We start from the raw sequence: 18,436 nt of genomic DNA, 5'->3' as shown, positions 1-18,436 counted from the left end.
TGCTACGAGAGCCGAACGGGCTGTCAGGGAGATCGACGTTGGAACGAGAAGGCCAGTAAGGTGAAAGCAGACACACGACACGTGACAAACGTACGCCGCGACCGACGGTGCACGCAATCACAAACACACACACGCACACACACGCAAACAAACAAACCGTATCGTGTATAATATAACTTGTCACACGAGCTACGTCGACCCAGCGCGTAGGCCCTCGTGAGGAACAAGCCGCAAGCTTCTGGGCAGCGCTGCTGCTCCTCGACCGAGAAGTGCTCAACACACGCTTCTCGTCTTCCTCGACGGAGAATTCTCGCCCGTGTGCAGGAATTGTGCACAAGCGGCTGACACAGGAGAGCCGGCGTATTGCAGAGCGTTGGCGCCTGTTGCAAGGAGGCAGGCAGGATGCCACCGCACGCGTCACACGTCCTTGATTCGACATGCACTCGATGAAAAATGAACGGCAAGCGCCTGCAGGTCGGAGTTATACGAACGCGCGCGGCCGAGGACAGGGGTGGCGGCAGTGCCGAACCCGCTCTTCGTTCTCTACTGATAGCCGCCAAAGAAGGCTAAAAAATATGCGGCAAAAAATAAAAGCATTCTGGGACGAATTACAGAAAGAAGCAGCGAAGGTAGAGTCACATCGAGCAGCACCGCTGGCTGCGGCGCCGTAATGAAGCGCCGCTCATGGCGCCGCCGCACTTTGCAGGTCCAGCGGGCTTCGGAACGCTTCGTTCACTTGAAAAAACAACAAAAAAAGGGGGGGGGGAATCGAGTCGGGTTTACAGGTGCGGTTCCATTCGTTCAAGGAATCGCGGCCACTTTGAACCTCACCGATGCGCAGATCTAGCCCACATAGTTCACGCAAGCAAGTCGGACCCCCCCCCCCCAAAAAAAAATAAAGAAAAAGAAAAAAAGAAAGTTTGGTAACAGTGTCGAGCTATACATAATGCGCTAAAAAAATTGATACGCATGTGCAGTATTACTGCTTGACAATACAAGTAACCGAATCTCTCGCATAAAAAAATAACAGCTTCACAAGCTTCCAGCTCCCTGTTGAAATATAAGGATCACTGTAGAGGGAGAGAGGAAGAGAGAGAGAGAGAAATTATTTTTGCTGAAGTGTATATCATCCGTGGAATAGGAGCAGCTGCGCCGTTTTAGCCCGCACACCCAAGCAAGAAACGCCTCCAAACGAGATTTCTTTTTGTGTGCTTTTTTTTTGCTTCCCAGCGAGATATTATGTAAGGCTGTAGCACTTCTAGTGATAAGCTACACGGATGACTGTTCAGCCATCCGATAGAATGGGGTTACATAACTTCCTTTTACGTGAGCCGACATTCGAGCGATACCTTCCAGCGCAGCACTCTGCATGATGTATATATATATGCAAAAAAAAAAAGAAAAGAGGAGCATTCGCTTTCCTTTTTATGGATTTTGAAACGAATATGACATTTGCTTTCACATTTTTTTATTCTAATATGCTTTCTTCTTCATGTTATTAAAAGCTTGACTGCGTACTTGGTCATAACTCTGGTCTTTCTTTTATTATGATACGCTTATACAAAAGGAATACTAGCCGCTACACCGAGTCTCGATAGTAACATTTCTTTTATTCTCGCCGGCAATGCCTGGAGTTCACTTCTTTACAAAGAAAAGAAGAAAAAAAAAAGGCATTTCGCCGTCCATTGTGTTGTGTGGTTGGTACACTGTTGCAAATCATACGCCGCGATTGTCAACGAGAGAATTAGAACAGAGAAAATGTAGATGCTGTAGCGCTGGTCCCGACATACGATCGTGCCAATGTATACGTTGCGGGCGCTTCCATTGTCTCGGGCTAGTGCGGGCTGTTCGTCGAATGATATTAATAAAACCAAGGCGAGTACAATGAGGTCATATAACCAAATCAACCAGAGCTCTACAGACTTGGCTCACACTCAAGAAACACATTTTTACACCAAAGCTGTTTATGCGGACCCTGGGCCGTCGTTGTGGGACTTCGCTAAAGAGGAGCCACGTGACCTAGCGGGAGAGGAAAAGAAGAGCTCCACAGAGGGAAAGGGGGTAGGAGTGAGTCCATCTCCTGCGAGAATGCTACATTATACGCGAATCGCATACGGTTGTCACACGGTGAATTTTCGGCGATCAAGCCAGATCGGCATAGAATTTATCGACGATTGATCCTACCCTGCCGCGAAAGCAATAAATGTTATGCTGGCGGTTTGCGGCCAACGAACAATGCCCAGCGATTGAAACGCGATACTAGGAGCACGTGGCTGCCAGCACTTCTTGCGCCAGCAAGAGGTGCCGGCAGTCACGTCAATCCAATCCAACGATAGAATTTCATAGAATAATTATTAGAGGGAACTCTGGCACTAGTGTCTACGGGAGCTGCAATGGGAGCGGTCGAGCCAGCATGGGGAGCACATGGATTTGCCTAAACTTCGTCCTTCTGGCCTGAAACGGCTTCGTGACTTTGTAAACTCGTCATTTTCGACACTGTACTGCGTCATAAATAATTAAGTAAGCATTATTGAAATTGTCCGACGTCAGGATTCGAACACATGACATATACAGTACAGAAGCCAGATATTCAGACCATTATGCCACAGACGCATGCATCGACAAGCGATGTGAAACGCCCCTATGAATTTATCGCGGGCATGCCAGTGCCTTCAGATGCTTGGCGCGTTTCGATTTGGCCACCTGGACAAGCTCAATCGTTGCAATTAGTAGCGATTGTGCGTGCTCGCAGCGTCTTCTGCACTTCGAAGAGTATAAATTGCTCTGAAATTTACGACAATGAAGGCATATAAAGCGTAATATACAAAGCCACAAGGACGTCTGAATCCACAAGAACGAAGATCATACAAATCCATGTACTTCCCATCATTCCCATGGTGGGTCAACGACTGCAGCGCCAGAGTTCCCTCTACTATATTGTTAGAAACTCTGTGAACCCAACCAATCGTTAAAAAGTTTGCAGCGACCGCATCTCCAGTGGTGGGCCTTGCGCCCGTTATGCGGAGCTTTGAATTGGTGGTTCCGCACATTCCATCCCAGCTACAACTATGGGAAGACCACGAGTAGTGCGTACTCCTGAGCAAGAAGCTGCGTATACCGCGAGCGTCAGCGAGAGTTGGCTCGTGCACGGGCTCCTCGTAGTAGGGCCGACCCCGAGCTGCGCGCCAGAGATGTCGAGCTAGTTTAAACGGCAGCGCCGACCATCAACAAATACAACATTACACTAATACTCAATCGCATGGTGTAACACTCGGTGTAACTAACACAGCTTCCCTGTTCGACCAACTTCCCGGACAGGATTGGGGCGGTGATTTTTTTAATCGGCAAAACATTTTCATAAATATTGTGTAAGAATAGCCAATAAATTAATAAAAATAGATAAAGAACGCCCTTTTTAGTATGGAATAAAAATACTTCTTATAGCAGAACGTAAATACCCACCTCGGAAAATTTTCAACGTGACAAAAGTAGGGATGTGCGAATACTCGAATATTACAGAGTCGAATCGAACAGTGAACGTTCGAATAATTCGATTCGCGAATCGAATATCTACTATACAATTTTTCTCGAACAAGCGACAGATTCGATGTGGAGGCCCGCGCAGTGCCACAGGTCGCGTGCACCGCTGAGGCCCTCGAGCTCGATGCCGGGCGTTTCCCTTCGTTTTCAGCGTAAAAGAAGCGCCGCGGACCGGCCGCCCCGGCTGACGCGCTAGCTGTCGCTGCAAGCACTTCCCGACGTCATACCGAGGCGAGGATCGCACACACAGGCAATTCGCAAAATGGAATCACGTCGGCCGGGGCCACCTATGTCAGTGCAAGGTTCGTCCGGCTCGACAGGACCGACATAAATGATAACGCGACGCGGACAGAGGGAACGGCGACAATATAACAGCGCGTATTTCGTGAAGTGCGAAAACATGTGCGAAGATCGGGCCGATTAGCCGCCTCTTGGCACGCAGATCGTGTTGAATGAGCAGCGATGAACTTCAAGCCGCTTCACTAGCCGTCAATAAAACCCGGACGCGCGATCTCGGGACCGATCACTGATGAGCCACCCGCACGGACATACTAGCGGCAAACTTTCCGCGAACGCTTGCGACCCGTTACCGCAACGACCACACTGCTACAGGCCATGAGGCTTAATCGGCCCTGCATCGTGGGGCGTCGGCGACTCAAGTTACGGTTTGGCGCCGAGTCGACGCCGATTCATTCGTAACAGGCGGAAAGCCAAAAAACCGCCTCGCAAATGAAAGCAAATGCACGCGATAGCACCAAAGTTGTTCACGGTCGCCATCTTTGAGACATACCGTACGGTGGCCTCTCGTTCCCGACGCCAGCCGTTGACGCACATCGGTCTCCTTCTGTAGCGAGCGTCGCGAGAACTTGTCGTGACCCTCTAGATTTCATGATCTCACATGTGGCAAATCACGCCGAATCGGACAATGAAACGGCGCTGCCCTCTACCGTCGGCGCCGGCTACGCGCGGAACGGTGATCGAGTCACGTGATGCGCGATACTTTCGTACGTCGAGCAGATTGGCCTTACGATAACCCAACAGCCATAAAGTAGGGTTAGGCCTTCTGTATTTTAGACGGAAACCGGAAAGCAAAACTCTCTATGCAATAAATAAAAGATTGCCGCAAAGCACAGGTTCAATAATAAACTGAGAAGCTCATTGGCGTTCAGTACAACGGAACGTCTCTAATTCATTACTTATAAAAGAATAAAAGCACTTGATTATATGCAGCAGAAATTCTATTGATAAAAGTAATATTTTTCAGACCTTCACATACTATAACTGAGCCGTAATCAGTGCTGGCATACTCACTTGGGGGTTCCTTCAATAAGAGCAGACTGTACTGCATATCTTGATTTCTAAGTACATTAGCTACTTATAGCTTGCTGCATTATTGTTATGCAAGGTTAGGAGACTTCCGACCATGTGCAGCACCGTGTTTTTTTGGCCAATTTTCTAACCAATAAGTTTTGTGAAAATGATTCTAAAATTCATTATTCGATTCGATACTCGGCTTTGTTATTTCTTGATTCGATTCGATATTCGATTTGAAATCTACTATACGGTATTCGCACACCCCTATAGAAAGGTAAATTTATACTGCAGATTGAAAACTTTATATTCAAGCGTTTATAGCGATATATTTTAAGTATTGATAGCTTTTAGAGATAATTTTAAAATATTTCAAAAGAATCTCCGAAGGGCATTGAGAGTGACAGCGCATATGACAGCACCCACAGTGGGCCAAAATTTTGAGGGTCTATGGATAGTTGTCTTATCCGTGGTGGTGAAGCTGTGACGTCATGCGTGACATGTGCGATTACGCTTTCCTGACGTAGAGGGTAAATACATCTGTTCACAACTTACGCACGGAATACGGCTATAACCTCTAAGCAAAATTTTTGCAAGTGATCCTATAAGAAGAGAGAGAGAAAGAGAGAGAGAGACCAGGATATCCATCAGCTAGTGAGAGACCAAGCCGGGGGTGACACCTTAAAAAGGTGATCACATCTCATCTCATGACCTCAGCGTGTGGAGATTACTAACGGTAGGCCGTACTTGCAATAGATCGCCATTTTGTTGTTGCGCGTTGTCTAGATTCCGCTTATATAAGCACGACGCAACCTCCCACTGATGGTCGCCAGCACATTTATTGATGCGGATGGCACCCATAGAACAACTATGCGCAGAGGGTTCCGAGTTCGAAACATTCGGCTGATACCACGCCAGCAATATCCTCTAATGTTCATCGCAGTACTGTAGCCGCTTCGCGGTAATTTGTTCTATAGGCAAAATCTAAGGGTCGATAAAAAAACTGAAGCCCTATGGCATTCCTAAGTTAAACAGCACCTGGTTGTAAGAAAGACGTGTCTTCAGAGCATCGCATTGATATCCATGAGGGACTCACACGTAGAGCTGCCTTGGCTACCGCCCACACGTTCAGTCCTGTAGAGCGAACAAAATGTACATCAGTGATTTTACGAAGTGTTCAGAAGGATATGTGGCCTTTTTATTAAAAAGCGACGTTTTCTTAGCCTTTTTTCCCAAAATATCTGCGGTCCACTGCTAAACAGCTACGGACTGCGCAGATGTACGCCCAGGTCAAAACGCCGCGCTCCCTCAACACTGGCGGACACCTACCACAATATTGTACTCTTCTATTGGTTTATATAGTTCCTGATTCAGACCACATATCCTGCACCCTTTCTGCACCCTTAACTCCTATGAATATGTAATGAACCCCAGTCGACCGCGGCGCTTGACTAAAGGTTGTGCGCTACGTCTGTGTTTAGTTCACTCACATGACTTATGACGTATGCGCAGCGTAGCAAGTGACTTAAGCGCGTGGAAATTGTCAGCATGGAGTCTTTCGGCAGTAGCAAGAGCAGTTGCATATCGCAAATAAGTGGGAAGAGGTACTCGGAACTAACCAATTAGAAACAGGCAATTGACGTCATGAAACATATAAAAGAAACTGCATAAGACCCTTGCTCTCATTTGTGAATGGCACCCATTGGGAAGGTCCAGGCAGCTGCGGAACAAGAAGAAAAGAAACGACCCGAAACCAACCAGACGTCGCAATCTGTAAATAGAGAGAACTGCAGATTGCACATATCATGTGTTGCGTTTCAATTCTAAGAGAATGCCAGCAAACTCGAATTAGGAATAAAAAAAAATCGAGAAGCATACATAGACAAAGCGAAAGGAAGGTGGCTGGTATTCGCTTAGCATAAACATGTGCCAACTAGGCCAACAAGCCACTCTTGTGTTTCAGTGTCCCATTCTATAAAACTAAGAAAGCTTAGCATACATAGAGAGGCATCGGGAATGCGTTTTGACTAATTTTTTATGACAGCGCAACTGAAAACGGCATTTTCTTCGTTCGTCTTGTTTTACCTCACTCTTGGGAAAACTTGGCGTCGCATGTTTCTTTCGTGGCACGCATATTTGTTGTAGCGCAAACCGCGCGAGACCATCTTTCTCCGGAAAGCAACGCGAGCAAATAGAAGAGAAACGGAAAGACAGCGAAGCACGGTGCTGTGAACCGGGGGTGCCTGGCAGGCGGCGGGGTTTTGGGTCTTAGGTCCGGTGCGGTGGCGACATGTGCTGGATGATGATGCCCCCTTGCACGCGCTGGTACTACTTGTGCAGGACCAGGCGGCGGCAGTGGGGCAGCGGGTGCGACCAGTGGCCATCGCGCGAGCAGCGCAGCTGCGCCGAGCCCAGCAGCCGGAAGCCCACGTTGCACGCCACCGTCACCAGCTCGCCGATGTCGTAATGAAACTTGGACGGCAGGACGCGTGCGTGCGCCGGCTGGCCCGGGAACTCGCAGGCCGGCTTGCCTGCGCACAGGTCGCACAGCCGCGCATCGCACACGCACCGTCGGCGCACATGCCACACTGACAAGAACGGCAGACAGGGGGAGTCGAGGAGCAATCGTTCATTTCAAGGCAATATGTGTAGGTTAATCACGTCGCACGAGACTTGAGCCAAGACTTCAAAAAATTGAAGGCACTTCGCACGCGAATTGAGCCGAACGCATATAGTGCTGGCAATATCTCCTATAGAGTAACTCAGGCTATTTTTTCGTCATAAGTAATTATTCGATTATATTTAATTACGCGTCATCTTTAAATTAATGGCTTAAGACCGCAAATGCCGCACGCGAAGCTGTAGAACACGTTCAGAAGCCACCTAATAAATAATTTTCTACGCCATATGTATCACGTATTTCTTTTTCACGTGCATAAGAAAGCCCAAAATATGCAAAAAAAAAAACATGATGGAGCGCTTGTGCACTGCTATTGTGCAATGGGTGAACAGTAAAGTGGCCACGGGGAATTGACAGGTCGCTGCTCCGGTTGTAGGCATCTGGGCTCTGGGCCTTCAACTCTATAGTTGCCTAACGGCGCAAATGCATGCTACTGGCCTAGCGCTGCCGAAGCGATAAAGCGGCGATAAAGGCACAGCCGGGCTGCGGCCGTGCTTATTCACATTCGTAAGCTTGTGAGGCTGTGAGTTAGAGATCAGACCCGGCGTGGTTGCTTAGTGGCTATGGTGTTGGGCTGCTAAGCACAAGGCTGCAGGATGGAATCCCGGTCACAGCAGCAGCATTTCGATGGGGGCGAAATGCGAAAACTGTGTAGTTAAATTTTGGTGCACGTTGAAGTACCCCGGCTGGTCGATATTTTCCCGAGTCCCTCACTATACGGCGTGCTTCGCAATCAGATCGTGGTTTTGTCACGTAAAACTCAATAATTTCTCTTTTTTTAATATTACAGATCGGTTTGCACAGTTAAGGATTCTTGAGGGTGTGAATCGTTTTACAGTGTGTATGCGATCGAGGAATCTGGCAGCTCTTAGCGCCTATATGTAGTATGACGGATGGGTTTCGGCTTTCGAAGAAAGCGCATACGTATGGTATCGGCCGCCCATTCCACTTGTGTAAAGCACGATAATGCACATGCTCCACACAACAGCGATCGCAGGTTGGTACAAGGCGAGGCTCGTGCACTTGACACGCTTGCTTTCGTCTACCAAATCTGCGCGTCAAAGCCTGCCGCTAACCAAACTGCTGTAATCAAGCCGGAAGCTCGCAAACAGATGATGACTGGCAAGGCGTAAGCTTTCGCCCTAAATTTCCTTAGCTGGACTTGCTTTCCTCTTGTGCTATGAAACTACCACGTGAATAAAGCCTTAACGCACCGCCTAGAAAACTGGGGCCGAATTCGCAGAGCTGTTTGATCGAACGTAAGTGCTTTTTCCCCATTGCCTGGCCGCCTTCGCTAATGGGTTGCACGTCATCGTAAGCTACCATCTACTCTTACGAACAGTGCTAGTGTAAACACATTTAACATTTAACAGCATAAAGGCAAATAGTGAAAGGAAAAACACAAATCAAAGTCCAGAAAGGAAAAGTAATAATTATAATAATACGCCGGGCTCCCAGAGACTGGAACCCTGAATTCTTTCGAGTGCTAGCGCTGTCAGTTCCAAAGATATTTCTGAATACACCGATAGGAATTCCTTTTATAATCACTGCATAAATAATTACAACTGTTACGATTACGATTTGTACTTATCGGTGCTGTCTATGCTCTATGCACGACAGATACGCATAATATGACCCCATGAGACGGTGGCAGTGGGCTCAAAGACTTGCTATATACGATTTTTTTTTTCAAGAACGGCCGCTAAGTAAACTACGATCGCGTTTTGCAGTCAAGCTCGCTAATGCGAAGAGCGCCCAAGGCGGTGGCACCGGCGAACAAGGCAGGCGTCGGTAGGCATGCTGTGGTTTCCCGTTGGCGGCGCTGACAGCCTGTCCCAGCTATTGTCCACTGGTGCCGTTCCGCTGCTTTTCTATTTGCAACTCATAGCTCGAACCACAGTAGTGTCAGCGGTGTTGCACAGAAACCGCCAATTCTTTTAAAGTTTTGAGTGTGACTGATCTTGTCAAAGCTCGCCATTTTTATATTTATTGGACACTAAATAATATTCCAGTAACCATCATACCAAACGTATTTAGATGGGGGCGAAATGCGAAAACACCCGTGTACTTAGATTTAGGTGCACGTTAAAGAACCCCAGGAGGTCGAAATTTCCGGAGTCCTCCACTACGGCGTACCTCATAATCAGAAAGTGGTTTTGGCAAGTAAAACCACCAAAATTTAAGTTTTTTTAATCATGCCAAAGACTCCTCCCATTATTACAAACAATACTAGATTTGGAGGGAACATGAACTTTACCCAGAGTTCGCACCAACTACGGCAAGCAGTCATTACATTTTTTCAGCTTTATCTCTCTAGAACACACTACCATTTACATTAAAATTGGTAAAACCTAACCCGTTTTGTACAGAACTTAAACCCTTTCTTTTAGCTTACACCGACCTCTCATTTTTCAGTGCAATTTCTCCTTCTTCATTTTTGAAAAATGTACCTTCGTAGTTTTCCCTATTATCTAGTCTGCAGCCTTGTTATTGTTTAATGCATTCCAGTGTTGATTTTCTGGTTCTTTATGCCTCGTCTCCTGAAAGCTTTTATTGCCGTAAATTTTGCATGTGCCATTGTTGTTTGTATAATTCTTGTCATCATGCACAGAAGGTCATAATTCAGCTTCTAACTACGGGACCTACTTCTGTATATACTTACATAATTATCTCCGTTTCTGACATAAAATAAACTTATCCTGATTCTGCCAGCGCCATTTCTAACGGAACAAGGATATCGCTGTCAAACTCTCCCTCAATCCTTTTCCTTGTTTCTTCATCTTAGATAGTGACTCAATAATGACTACAGAGACATTTGTGGCTCGCGGCGTCACAGCCCATAAAACACTGCTGGGGACGTTGATGGGCAGCCAGACTTGTTCCTCTTTTACTCCGAAGTTTATTTCAGTCAAGATGGCGAGATAGGCCCCACGTGGCATCGTTCGCTTCGTTTCACGATAGTCTTAGTAGAAGGGCCCTGTTGGCAATTTTAGTTGTACACTAGAAGGGATAAAGAGCTGTCCAAAGAGTGTTCTATCGCAACGATCTTTTAAAGAGGGTTGTTAATAGTAGATGGATGTTAGAATCAAATGAAATGTTGCAAGGCGATGATAGAAGGGGGCGAACTACGCTCTAAATAGCAGACGCTCTACCGAGCTGTCTGCGACCGCTGCCCTCAAGTGACGTTCCTCTTCAGCATTCTCCCATATCGGAGCTCAGGGATCACGTGACGTTTACGTCACGGCCCCTGCCTTCTTAAATTTTTTTTCCTTTTCTTAATCTTTGTCTCCGTTCTCTTGTTGCGCTGCGCAGATCTCCGAGAGTATGCACTCTCCAGAATCATCGTCGTCTGCTGCAGTTAGAACTTCAGGAGGACACATGTCTTGCTAGAGTTTCTGCGCATTTCCCTTTAAATCAGGTGTGACGTAGAACATGTGCTTGGCCACGATGTGCGAATCGCCATACGCGTTTCATTTTTCCATGCACTAGAGGTCACGCATGCGGCAGAGGGAGTGAGATTTAAAAAAAAAATATTTACTAATTTCTTAACCTTAACATATTCATTGTTCGTCCTTTGTGAAAGCTCGCATTCTAGGCCTCACTATAGAGTCCCAAAAATGTGAATTTTTAGTGCTATACCAGTGCTCACATTTGGGCAAGTTGTTGGACCAAGTGCCGTTTGCCTGGCAGACGCTGACAGACTCGCCGATCAGCACGTAGCCCGCGTTGCACGTGTAGTGGACGCTGTCTCCCGGGTACTGCCGGCCTCCGTACAACACACGACCATGCGCTGGGGGTAGTGGACTGCGGCACCGGATCGCTGCGCAAGCAGAAAAGAATACTCGTGCGCCCCTTGCATACACTCCGGCTGGATCACATGCCAATGCTGTACGAAAGCCCAGCGTCGGACGAGAAAAGCCACACAAGCGAGGGACACAACACAAGCACTTAAATCGAGGCCAGTTTGAACTTCGAGGCGCATGTACGACCAATGATGCCCGTTTCGTTGCCCACGGCTTTGGTGACTCAAATACCGATTGAAAGTTGCGTTTTAGTTTGCCTGATCCAAAGCGATAGCAATATAAGCGAGATCGCAACTCTCGGGAGTGTACTTTCCGCGCTTTGCCTTGCCGCACCCATGAACAATCGGTCTCGGATATTTGACTACACCGGAAGAGGTCACAATATGATAGTTATGTAGTTTCCTAGGCAATATCGTCGGCAATGCAAGTGCCAATGAAGCCATCCAGGCAGCGTACGAAGAATCCGAACACACTTCGCTGTCATAGTCGAGAACACTAAACGAGTGACCTTAGAACTAATTGTTATATCCTCACGTTGAGGAAGTGGAATTCACCCGATTTCACTAACCGACACTTAGGAGCCTTTGGACCCACACATAAAACTAAAACATTTCTCCAGTCTTACTCGACATGAAGGAACATATTGTGTCGATTGCTAATAGACGTTGCTTTTACGAGCGCTCATTCGTTCTTACTTGAAAGTGCAGACAGCGTTAATTGCAACACATGCGGAATAAAACACACCTTACGGTACATGTTCTGTGACTGCACTTCCCACGATTATTGCAGTCTTGGCCTTCGCATCGCTTCAGACAGTTAGACGTCTAACCTTTCACGGAAAAGAACGCTGTAAGCTTGTGGCCTCGTGCGTTCCCGACGCACAGACACACAAAAGCGCCTGCCGCCTTTCTTACCATTCACCAACGTCTGTGACCGCTTGTCACTGACTAAACGATGGACCTGTCAGCGTCTGTGCGCATGCATGCGTGCTGTGAACTTTTCTTCTCACCCTTTTTTCTAATCTTTTCGCTCCATCTTCTTCCCGGCGGCAGTGCACAGCCAAGCGGTCTCAACATTATAGTATCTCTTCTTACCATTCCCGCAGTGTAGGGTAACAAATCGGATGCTTGTCTTCCGGTTAACTTCCCTACATTTCTCTTCTCATTTCCCTCTCTTTTCGAGGACACTAAAGCACTACGTTGGCACTACGTTGTGTTTAACCACGCGCCCACATGAAAGGACGCGCACAACCGTGCGGCCATCAAGCGGATGTTCGCTCACGGCACTTATTAGGCCCAGTAGACAGCAATGACAGCAGACAGTATGCGTACGGTGTTCGATCCTGAAACCCACGGTCGACACCTACGGGGAACGAAGCCTTACTTGAAATGTATCACAGACGCTGAACTACCCTATAAGCAACGCTGAGCGGCTTTCAGCGCACGTAAGCTGACGTGCCGATCGAGGCTTTCTCCTATTCAGCCCAGTGAAAGCCGGCTGAATAGAAAGACGGGCTTTTCATCGCGCCCTTTTTTCCGTAGCGGTCGCGAGTGAGGCAGCAGCTGCTTTCAATTCACTCTTTTGTGTTCAAAATTCTTCATAGCACTGCTCTTGAGATTGGTTACAAAATAGATAGGATAGGTAGGATTGAACGGGGTTCAACGGAAGTTCTTCGAAGCAGTTCACCTCCGGCTGCTCTTGTATCCGACTGTCTGTATCCGAGTGGCTGCGCGTCGCGACGCAGCCAGTCTTATCCCGCCTTGCTTACTTTTCTACAAGAAACTGAGTTGACTATGTGGCGCTTTTTTTTTCTTTGCGAGTGACGAGACACCATATTTTTCTGGGTTTTCTTTAAATCGTATTATTTTGCAAGAGGGCAACCTGCGTCATTGTTGTTTTACCTGAACCTTTGTAATCGGTCTTGTCCGTTTCCCCTTACGTTCCCTTTTTACTATCCTCAATTCATATCATTCTATCCTTCCTCCTTCCTAATTTCCCTCTCTCTCTTATGCACAGCTGTTTTCAAAATAATAATAATAATAATAATGAAATTGATTTCACTTATCGGTAAAATCTAGATTTGCTTAAAGAATAGTAGTTAACCCCCTTGTGCGGAATAAATAATATCTTGCATGTTCGCGTAACAAAGCTAACCAGCGGATACCAGCCAAAAGAAAAGAAGCATAAATACGCCTTTTCCCCGCAGTCGACTCAGTCCTACCAATTAAACATAGCACCAGTGTCCTCTTAGATTACTGTACGTAAGTCGGTTGTGATTAAGTTAAACATAATTATTGCTTGAAATAGCAGTTGGTATATTATAACAATCGCCCGTTATTCCATGTTTCAGAAATCAAAATCGCACGTCTGGCTACGGCAGCACGCTGCACTCCGTATCACGTGTAAAGGCGTCGTTTCATTTTCGAGCCGATTGGTTTCGTTTTGAGCGGTCAACTACCAAAGCAGTTGGACAGAAAACCACAATACACGTAGCTATTATCGCAGAGATACTTTACCAATTTGGAAAACATGAATCGCAGCAACATCGACTTCATAAACAAAATAGTACTTTGTTACAGCTACGGCCACACTTGTCGTCCGCCTCCCACTAATCCGGCGTATAATTGCTATCGCGCTCACCTATCACCGTTTTCAGCATGCTTCTATTGAACGACTACATCCTCACTGCAGATGGAAAAATTCTGATAAAGAAATGTTCCCCGACGTTTTCCGCGTTAGCACTTCATGATTAGACACTCTTACCAGTAAGCTCTCAATTGCGCTAAAAAAAGGGGGAGGGGGGTATCATGAAAATTGGTTGTCAGTCCCTTTGAACTTTCCTTTTCAGCTTGCTTCGGCGCCTGGGAAGCAGCCGACGCGGCGGATGTATCCACATGATCCCTTATAAGCCCCGAGAACGAACTACAGGGTCGCTGCGAGCGCTGCGAGCGCCGCGCGCGTGACGTCAGGGCAAGGACTCGCGCCTGTCGTCTGCTACAGTTCGGGCGTTGTCCGAGCGCTTTCTGCGGTGTTTTCGTTTGTTCGCCCTCGTTCTCTCTGCTTGTATACTTATGGTGGTCGTCTCAAATATATTTTTACGACGTCTTACTTTGCGAACATTTATTCAAAGAACAAATTCCTTAGACAACAATGCAGCTCTCAAAGGCAACGCTACAGTGCCAGCCGAAGGAGCGCAGACCAGCCCATTGCGAGTTTTTTATGCGCGGATGGACAATCCCAAAAACATAACATTTAATAATAATCCAGTTATGATACCATACCTGCCGCGGTACAAGTATGTCGCAAACGCTGGCTATATATGCCCTCTACAACAGTTACGTTGATTTTAATCCGCTAAAACAGGTTTGCTCACGACGAGTAGTTCATGATATAATATCGATTTTTTGCATTTCTTCACAGACACGCTCGGCAGTAACACGGGGACTTGACTAATACTGCAGTTTAAATTCTACAAGCACCACTTGCTTCTTTAACTGCTTGTAAACATTAGGCGGTTCTTCACGTGTTTATTTTAAGCGGCGGAAACTTGAAGTAAAGTTAATGAAGGCGCACAGCTATTTACAGACTGCAAATAGGAATGTACCAATTTATATTCCCTCAACTCACTTGAGAAATTTCCTGGTGCTTGTTGCTTGAAGAATACACACGAGGAATCTTTTGGGCGAACTGACACAGGCTGTTTGGCCCAAATTTTTTAGTGAAATATGCCTGTTGGACCGCATAGCTGCAGCTAGAAACAAATCGAAGCGTCAGTCATTAGTAGTATGGGACATATTGAAGATATCGAAATTCCCCCCCCCCCCCTGCCTCGGTGGAGGGTCAGAAATCAAGCGAAAGTATATGCAAGGCTTGTGGTGCTTTCTCTATGAATGTTTGCGATTGGATTGGAGCAAATTTTATTTAACCTGCAGTTGGGCAAGGTTCTCTTTTATGTACCGACGAAGCGAATAGTTATCCGTTTGTATAACTAAACGCTGGATCGAGACATGGTGAGACAGAAGGTGCTTGAATTTTCCTTTTCTAGGCAATCTAAACTGCGCTGTAGTAGCTCGAGAATACTTTAGCCATTCCAGATGGCACTGTAAAAAAACATGCTTTAAGGTTTGAATTCGAAGTTGTAGTGAACTGATGGGTTTCGTGAACATAGCGTGCCTCGCCATACCGACAGTCGGTTGCTACCGTTACGTGATCAGGGATGTGCCATATTGTCGATAAAGGCTACTGAGGGCCACTATGAAACGTTTCATCACTTGCAATTGATTGGCCTTCGATCTTAACAACGAAACCTTTCTCTCAGGTGATTGCTACTATTGTGTTTGCGAATTAACTATTCAAATACTCTACATGACGCGCCGTCGTGTTAGCAGCCATGAGCAATTCGTTTTTTGGAGGCCTGTTTCAGAGGGGGATGAATGTAGCAGCAAACTTTTTCATAAGAAATGCGCGCGTAACTATCTTTTACGCAGTAATGAATGGCCATATTTGAATAGAACAACACCCAAGTAATAGGAATCATCATGACAGCTTCGCTGGGCAGTGTCTTTCTAACACGGATAACATGCTGACGCCAATTACCAGGATTTTTCTTCTATGTGAAATGCAATGTCTCTCATAGCTAAATACTAAGGGAATGTTAAGTGTTTAGCAAGACATCATACACAACTTCGCGTGTTGAATTTGCAGACATTCCTTTTACGCAAAGTTTATGGACAGGCACGGCTCATATATCCATTGCAATGCCAGTAGACTCCTTCAACGCTACGTAGCTTGCGATATCCAGGCTGCAAATTTTATTGGCTCACGCGCTTTGGGAGAAGCAACTGTGGTTCAATCATGGCAGCAGAAAGAAGCCGACATATCGCTCAATAAGCACGGCTCGAGCACGAGCACATCATAAATTGATTTCTCCGCTCTTTCTGCGCATGCGCGAGGAGCAGTGGTCGCGAGAGAGAAATGTGGGGACTTTCGGTTCTTGAGATTTCTGTTCGCCTAGGTACTACGGAGAAGAAAGTTGTTAGCTCCGTTCGTCCCTAGCCGAGCTGGCAACACAATCGAGTGAATGCGTGGCCGGCAAGGCGAAGAAGCCGTGTCCAAGGTGAGTTTGTTGCGACGGTAGCATATTAAATTTTTATAGTCGCAGGGGCATACGTTTGGAAGTGAGGTGTCTTCTCGGGTGACTTTAGTGGCAAAGCATTACATCGTGTCGATGCATTGTTCATTAGTGTCGTTGAGCAAGGTCAGCATACCGCACACTTCAGGAGATTCGCGGAAACGGAAACAGTTTATGAATTCAACTGCCGTGCCGATGCATTAGTTCTTAATGTAACTGAGCATACAACACACTTGGAGATTCGTGGGAATGGAACATCTTGTACTATGTATGTGAAAGTACTAAAACTTGCGTCGCCATGCAATCTGAGCCGTAGATCGCTGTGAGAGCTGTACAGCCACACAGGCAAAACACTATGCCCTGCGGATGAATACGGAACAAATGTATGCTAAAGAAAAATGGTCGACATGCAATTTCATAGCAGTAGACCCTTGTGAAAGCTGTACAGTAACACTGATATTGGCTACGTGGTTCGTGAAAGGGCCAGCTCTTCCAGATTCAGAAAAGACTTAAGACCGGGGGAAAATTTCTCAAACTACAAGACGGCATTCTGATTTGATAAATCATGGTTTGGATGTTTCCAATAGAAGCACTTGTACCAATGGAAACTAAGTTGCCGTAATAGTTGGACTTCAGAAAGTAAATGCGTCAACACTACACCAACAATAAACGCAATTCCCTACATGGATGATTTGCCTTGTATGAAAACACTGTTTTCACCTTTTGCTCTCCTGTTCGCCGCATGAGCATTGCGGGTTAAGGCGAAGTCTCACTGTTTAGTGCAATGCGTGTGTCACTGGCTGACCACAAATGAATCGTTATCAATGTCGTATGATGAACATTAAGAAGTTGTCTCCAGCTCCTACTTTGCGACTGGTGAGCCGGCTGTACTTACATAGGTGCGGATCCACTTCCAGAGGGTCATCACTGAATTGCATTTTCTTTTTTTTTTTACAGGAGCGTGGACACCTGCATAAATAGTGTTTCTTCACTGACTGCACATAGGTTACCAGGCTTTCTATGAATCTTTTAGATCACCCACACAGGCATACGCTATCCTCTTCATTTAGTAAAGAGAGATAAACATCGACAAAATGATGCAGCTCTAATAGCTTGAACGTGTATGCGTTTTCTATCCGCAGTGACGGACAAGATGGGTCAAGCGTTGCACAATGCCGTTTGCCTAAAGTCAGCTTCGCCGTACCGTTTGCCTAAAGTCAGCTTCGCCGTAAGGTACCAATGTCGCGCAATCAAGCATGCGCAGTGTATTGCGGCAAAGTATACGAAGAGTGGAAAGCGGCCACTCTCAGAGGATATAGTGTGATATACGTGCGCACCTGCTGTCACATCTCCTGTCGCAGTACAAGCACGGAGACGCCGACAAAGTGTACTGGCAGGCCTTCAGAGCTATTTCGCACGCTGTTGTAGCGATCTGAGCCCTTGTTTCGCCCACATAGAGCTACCCGTATATGAGCTAGACATCGTAACAGCCGGGATTAGTAATACGCGCTCCTTCATTAATTACCCTTGGGCACAAGCACCTCAAAATCGCTACGAATCTGCACCACGTAGCCAATATCAGCGTTACTGTACAGCTTTCCAAGGGTCTACTGCTATGAAATTGCATGACGACCATTTTTCTTTAGCATACATTTGTTCCGTATTCATCCGCAGGGCGTAGTGTTTTGCCAGTGTGACTGTACAGCTTTCACAACGATTTACGGCTCAGATTGCATGGCGACGCAAGTTTTAGTGCTTTCAAATACAGATTACAAAATGTTCCATTCCCACGAATCTCCAAGTGTGTTGTATGCTTAGTTACATTAGGAACTAATTAATCGGCACGGCAGTTGAATTCACAAACTGTTTCCGTTCCCGCGATTACCCTGAAGTGTGTGGTATGCTCAATGACACTAATGAACAATGCATTGTTGTGCTTCAGGGTTGATCCCACCGTTACAACCAGTTTGT

General features: G+C 46.5%; 1 protein-coding gene across 2 annotated transcripts in view; it reads right to left on the bottom strand.

The window, feature by feature from the left end:
* Positions 1-18,436, bottom strand: part of LOC135906033 (locomotion-related protein Hikaru genki-like) — a 280,151-nt gene that overhangs the window by 182,649 nt on the left and 79,066 nt on the right. The window contains exons 8-9 of one of the 2 annotated variants that reach the window (XR_010565600.2): positions 11,181-11,351; positions 4,331-7,382 (exon numbers count right to left, since the gene is read on the bottom strand). Coding sequence is in view for 1 of the 2 variants with exons in the window: in XM_065437180.2 (XP_065293252.1) it covers positions 7,180-7,382; positions 11,181-11,351 (374 nt within the window). In the remaining variant the exon portion in view is untranslated. Of the gene's footprint in view, positions 1-937; positions 7,383-11,180; positions 11,352-18,436 lie in introns of those variants that run through there. The other variant, XM_065437180.2, reaches the window with a different exon arrangement.

Source organism: Dermacentor albipictus, chromosome 1 (genome assembly GCF_038994185.2).
Source record: "Dermacentor albipictus isolate Rhodes 1998 colony chromosome 1, USDA_Dalb.pri_finalv2, whole genome shotgun sequence".
Classification (NCBI taxonomy): Eukaryota; Metazoa; Arthropoda; class Arachnida; order Ixodida; family Ixodidae; genus Dermacentor; species Dermacentor albipictus.
This window is presented reverse-complemented; position numbering and strand designations above follow the sequence as displayed.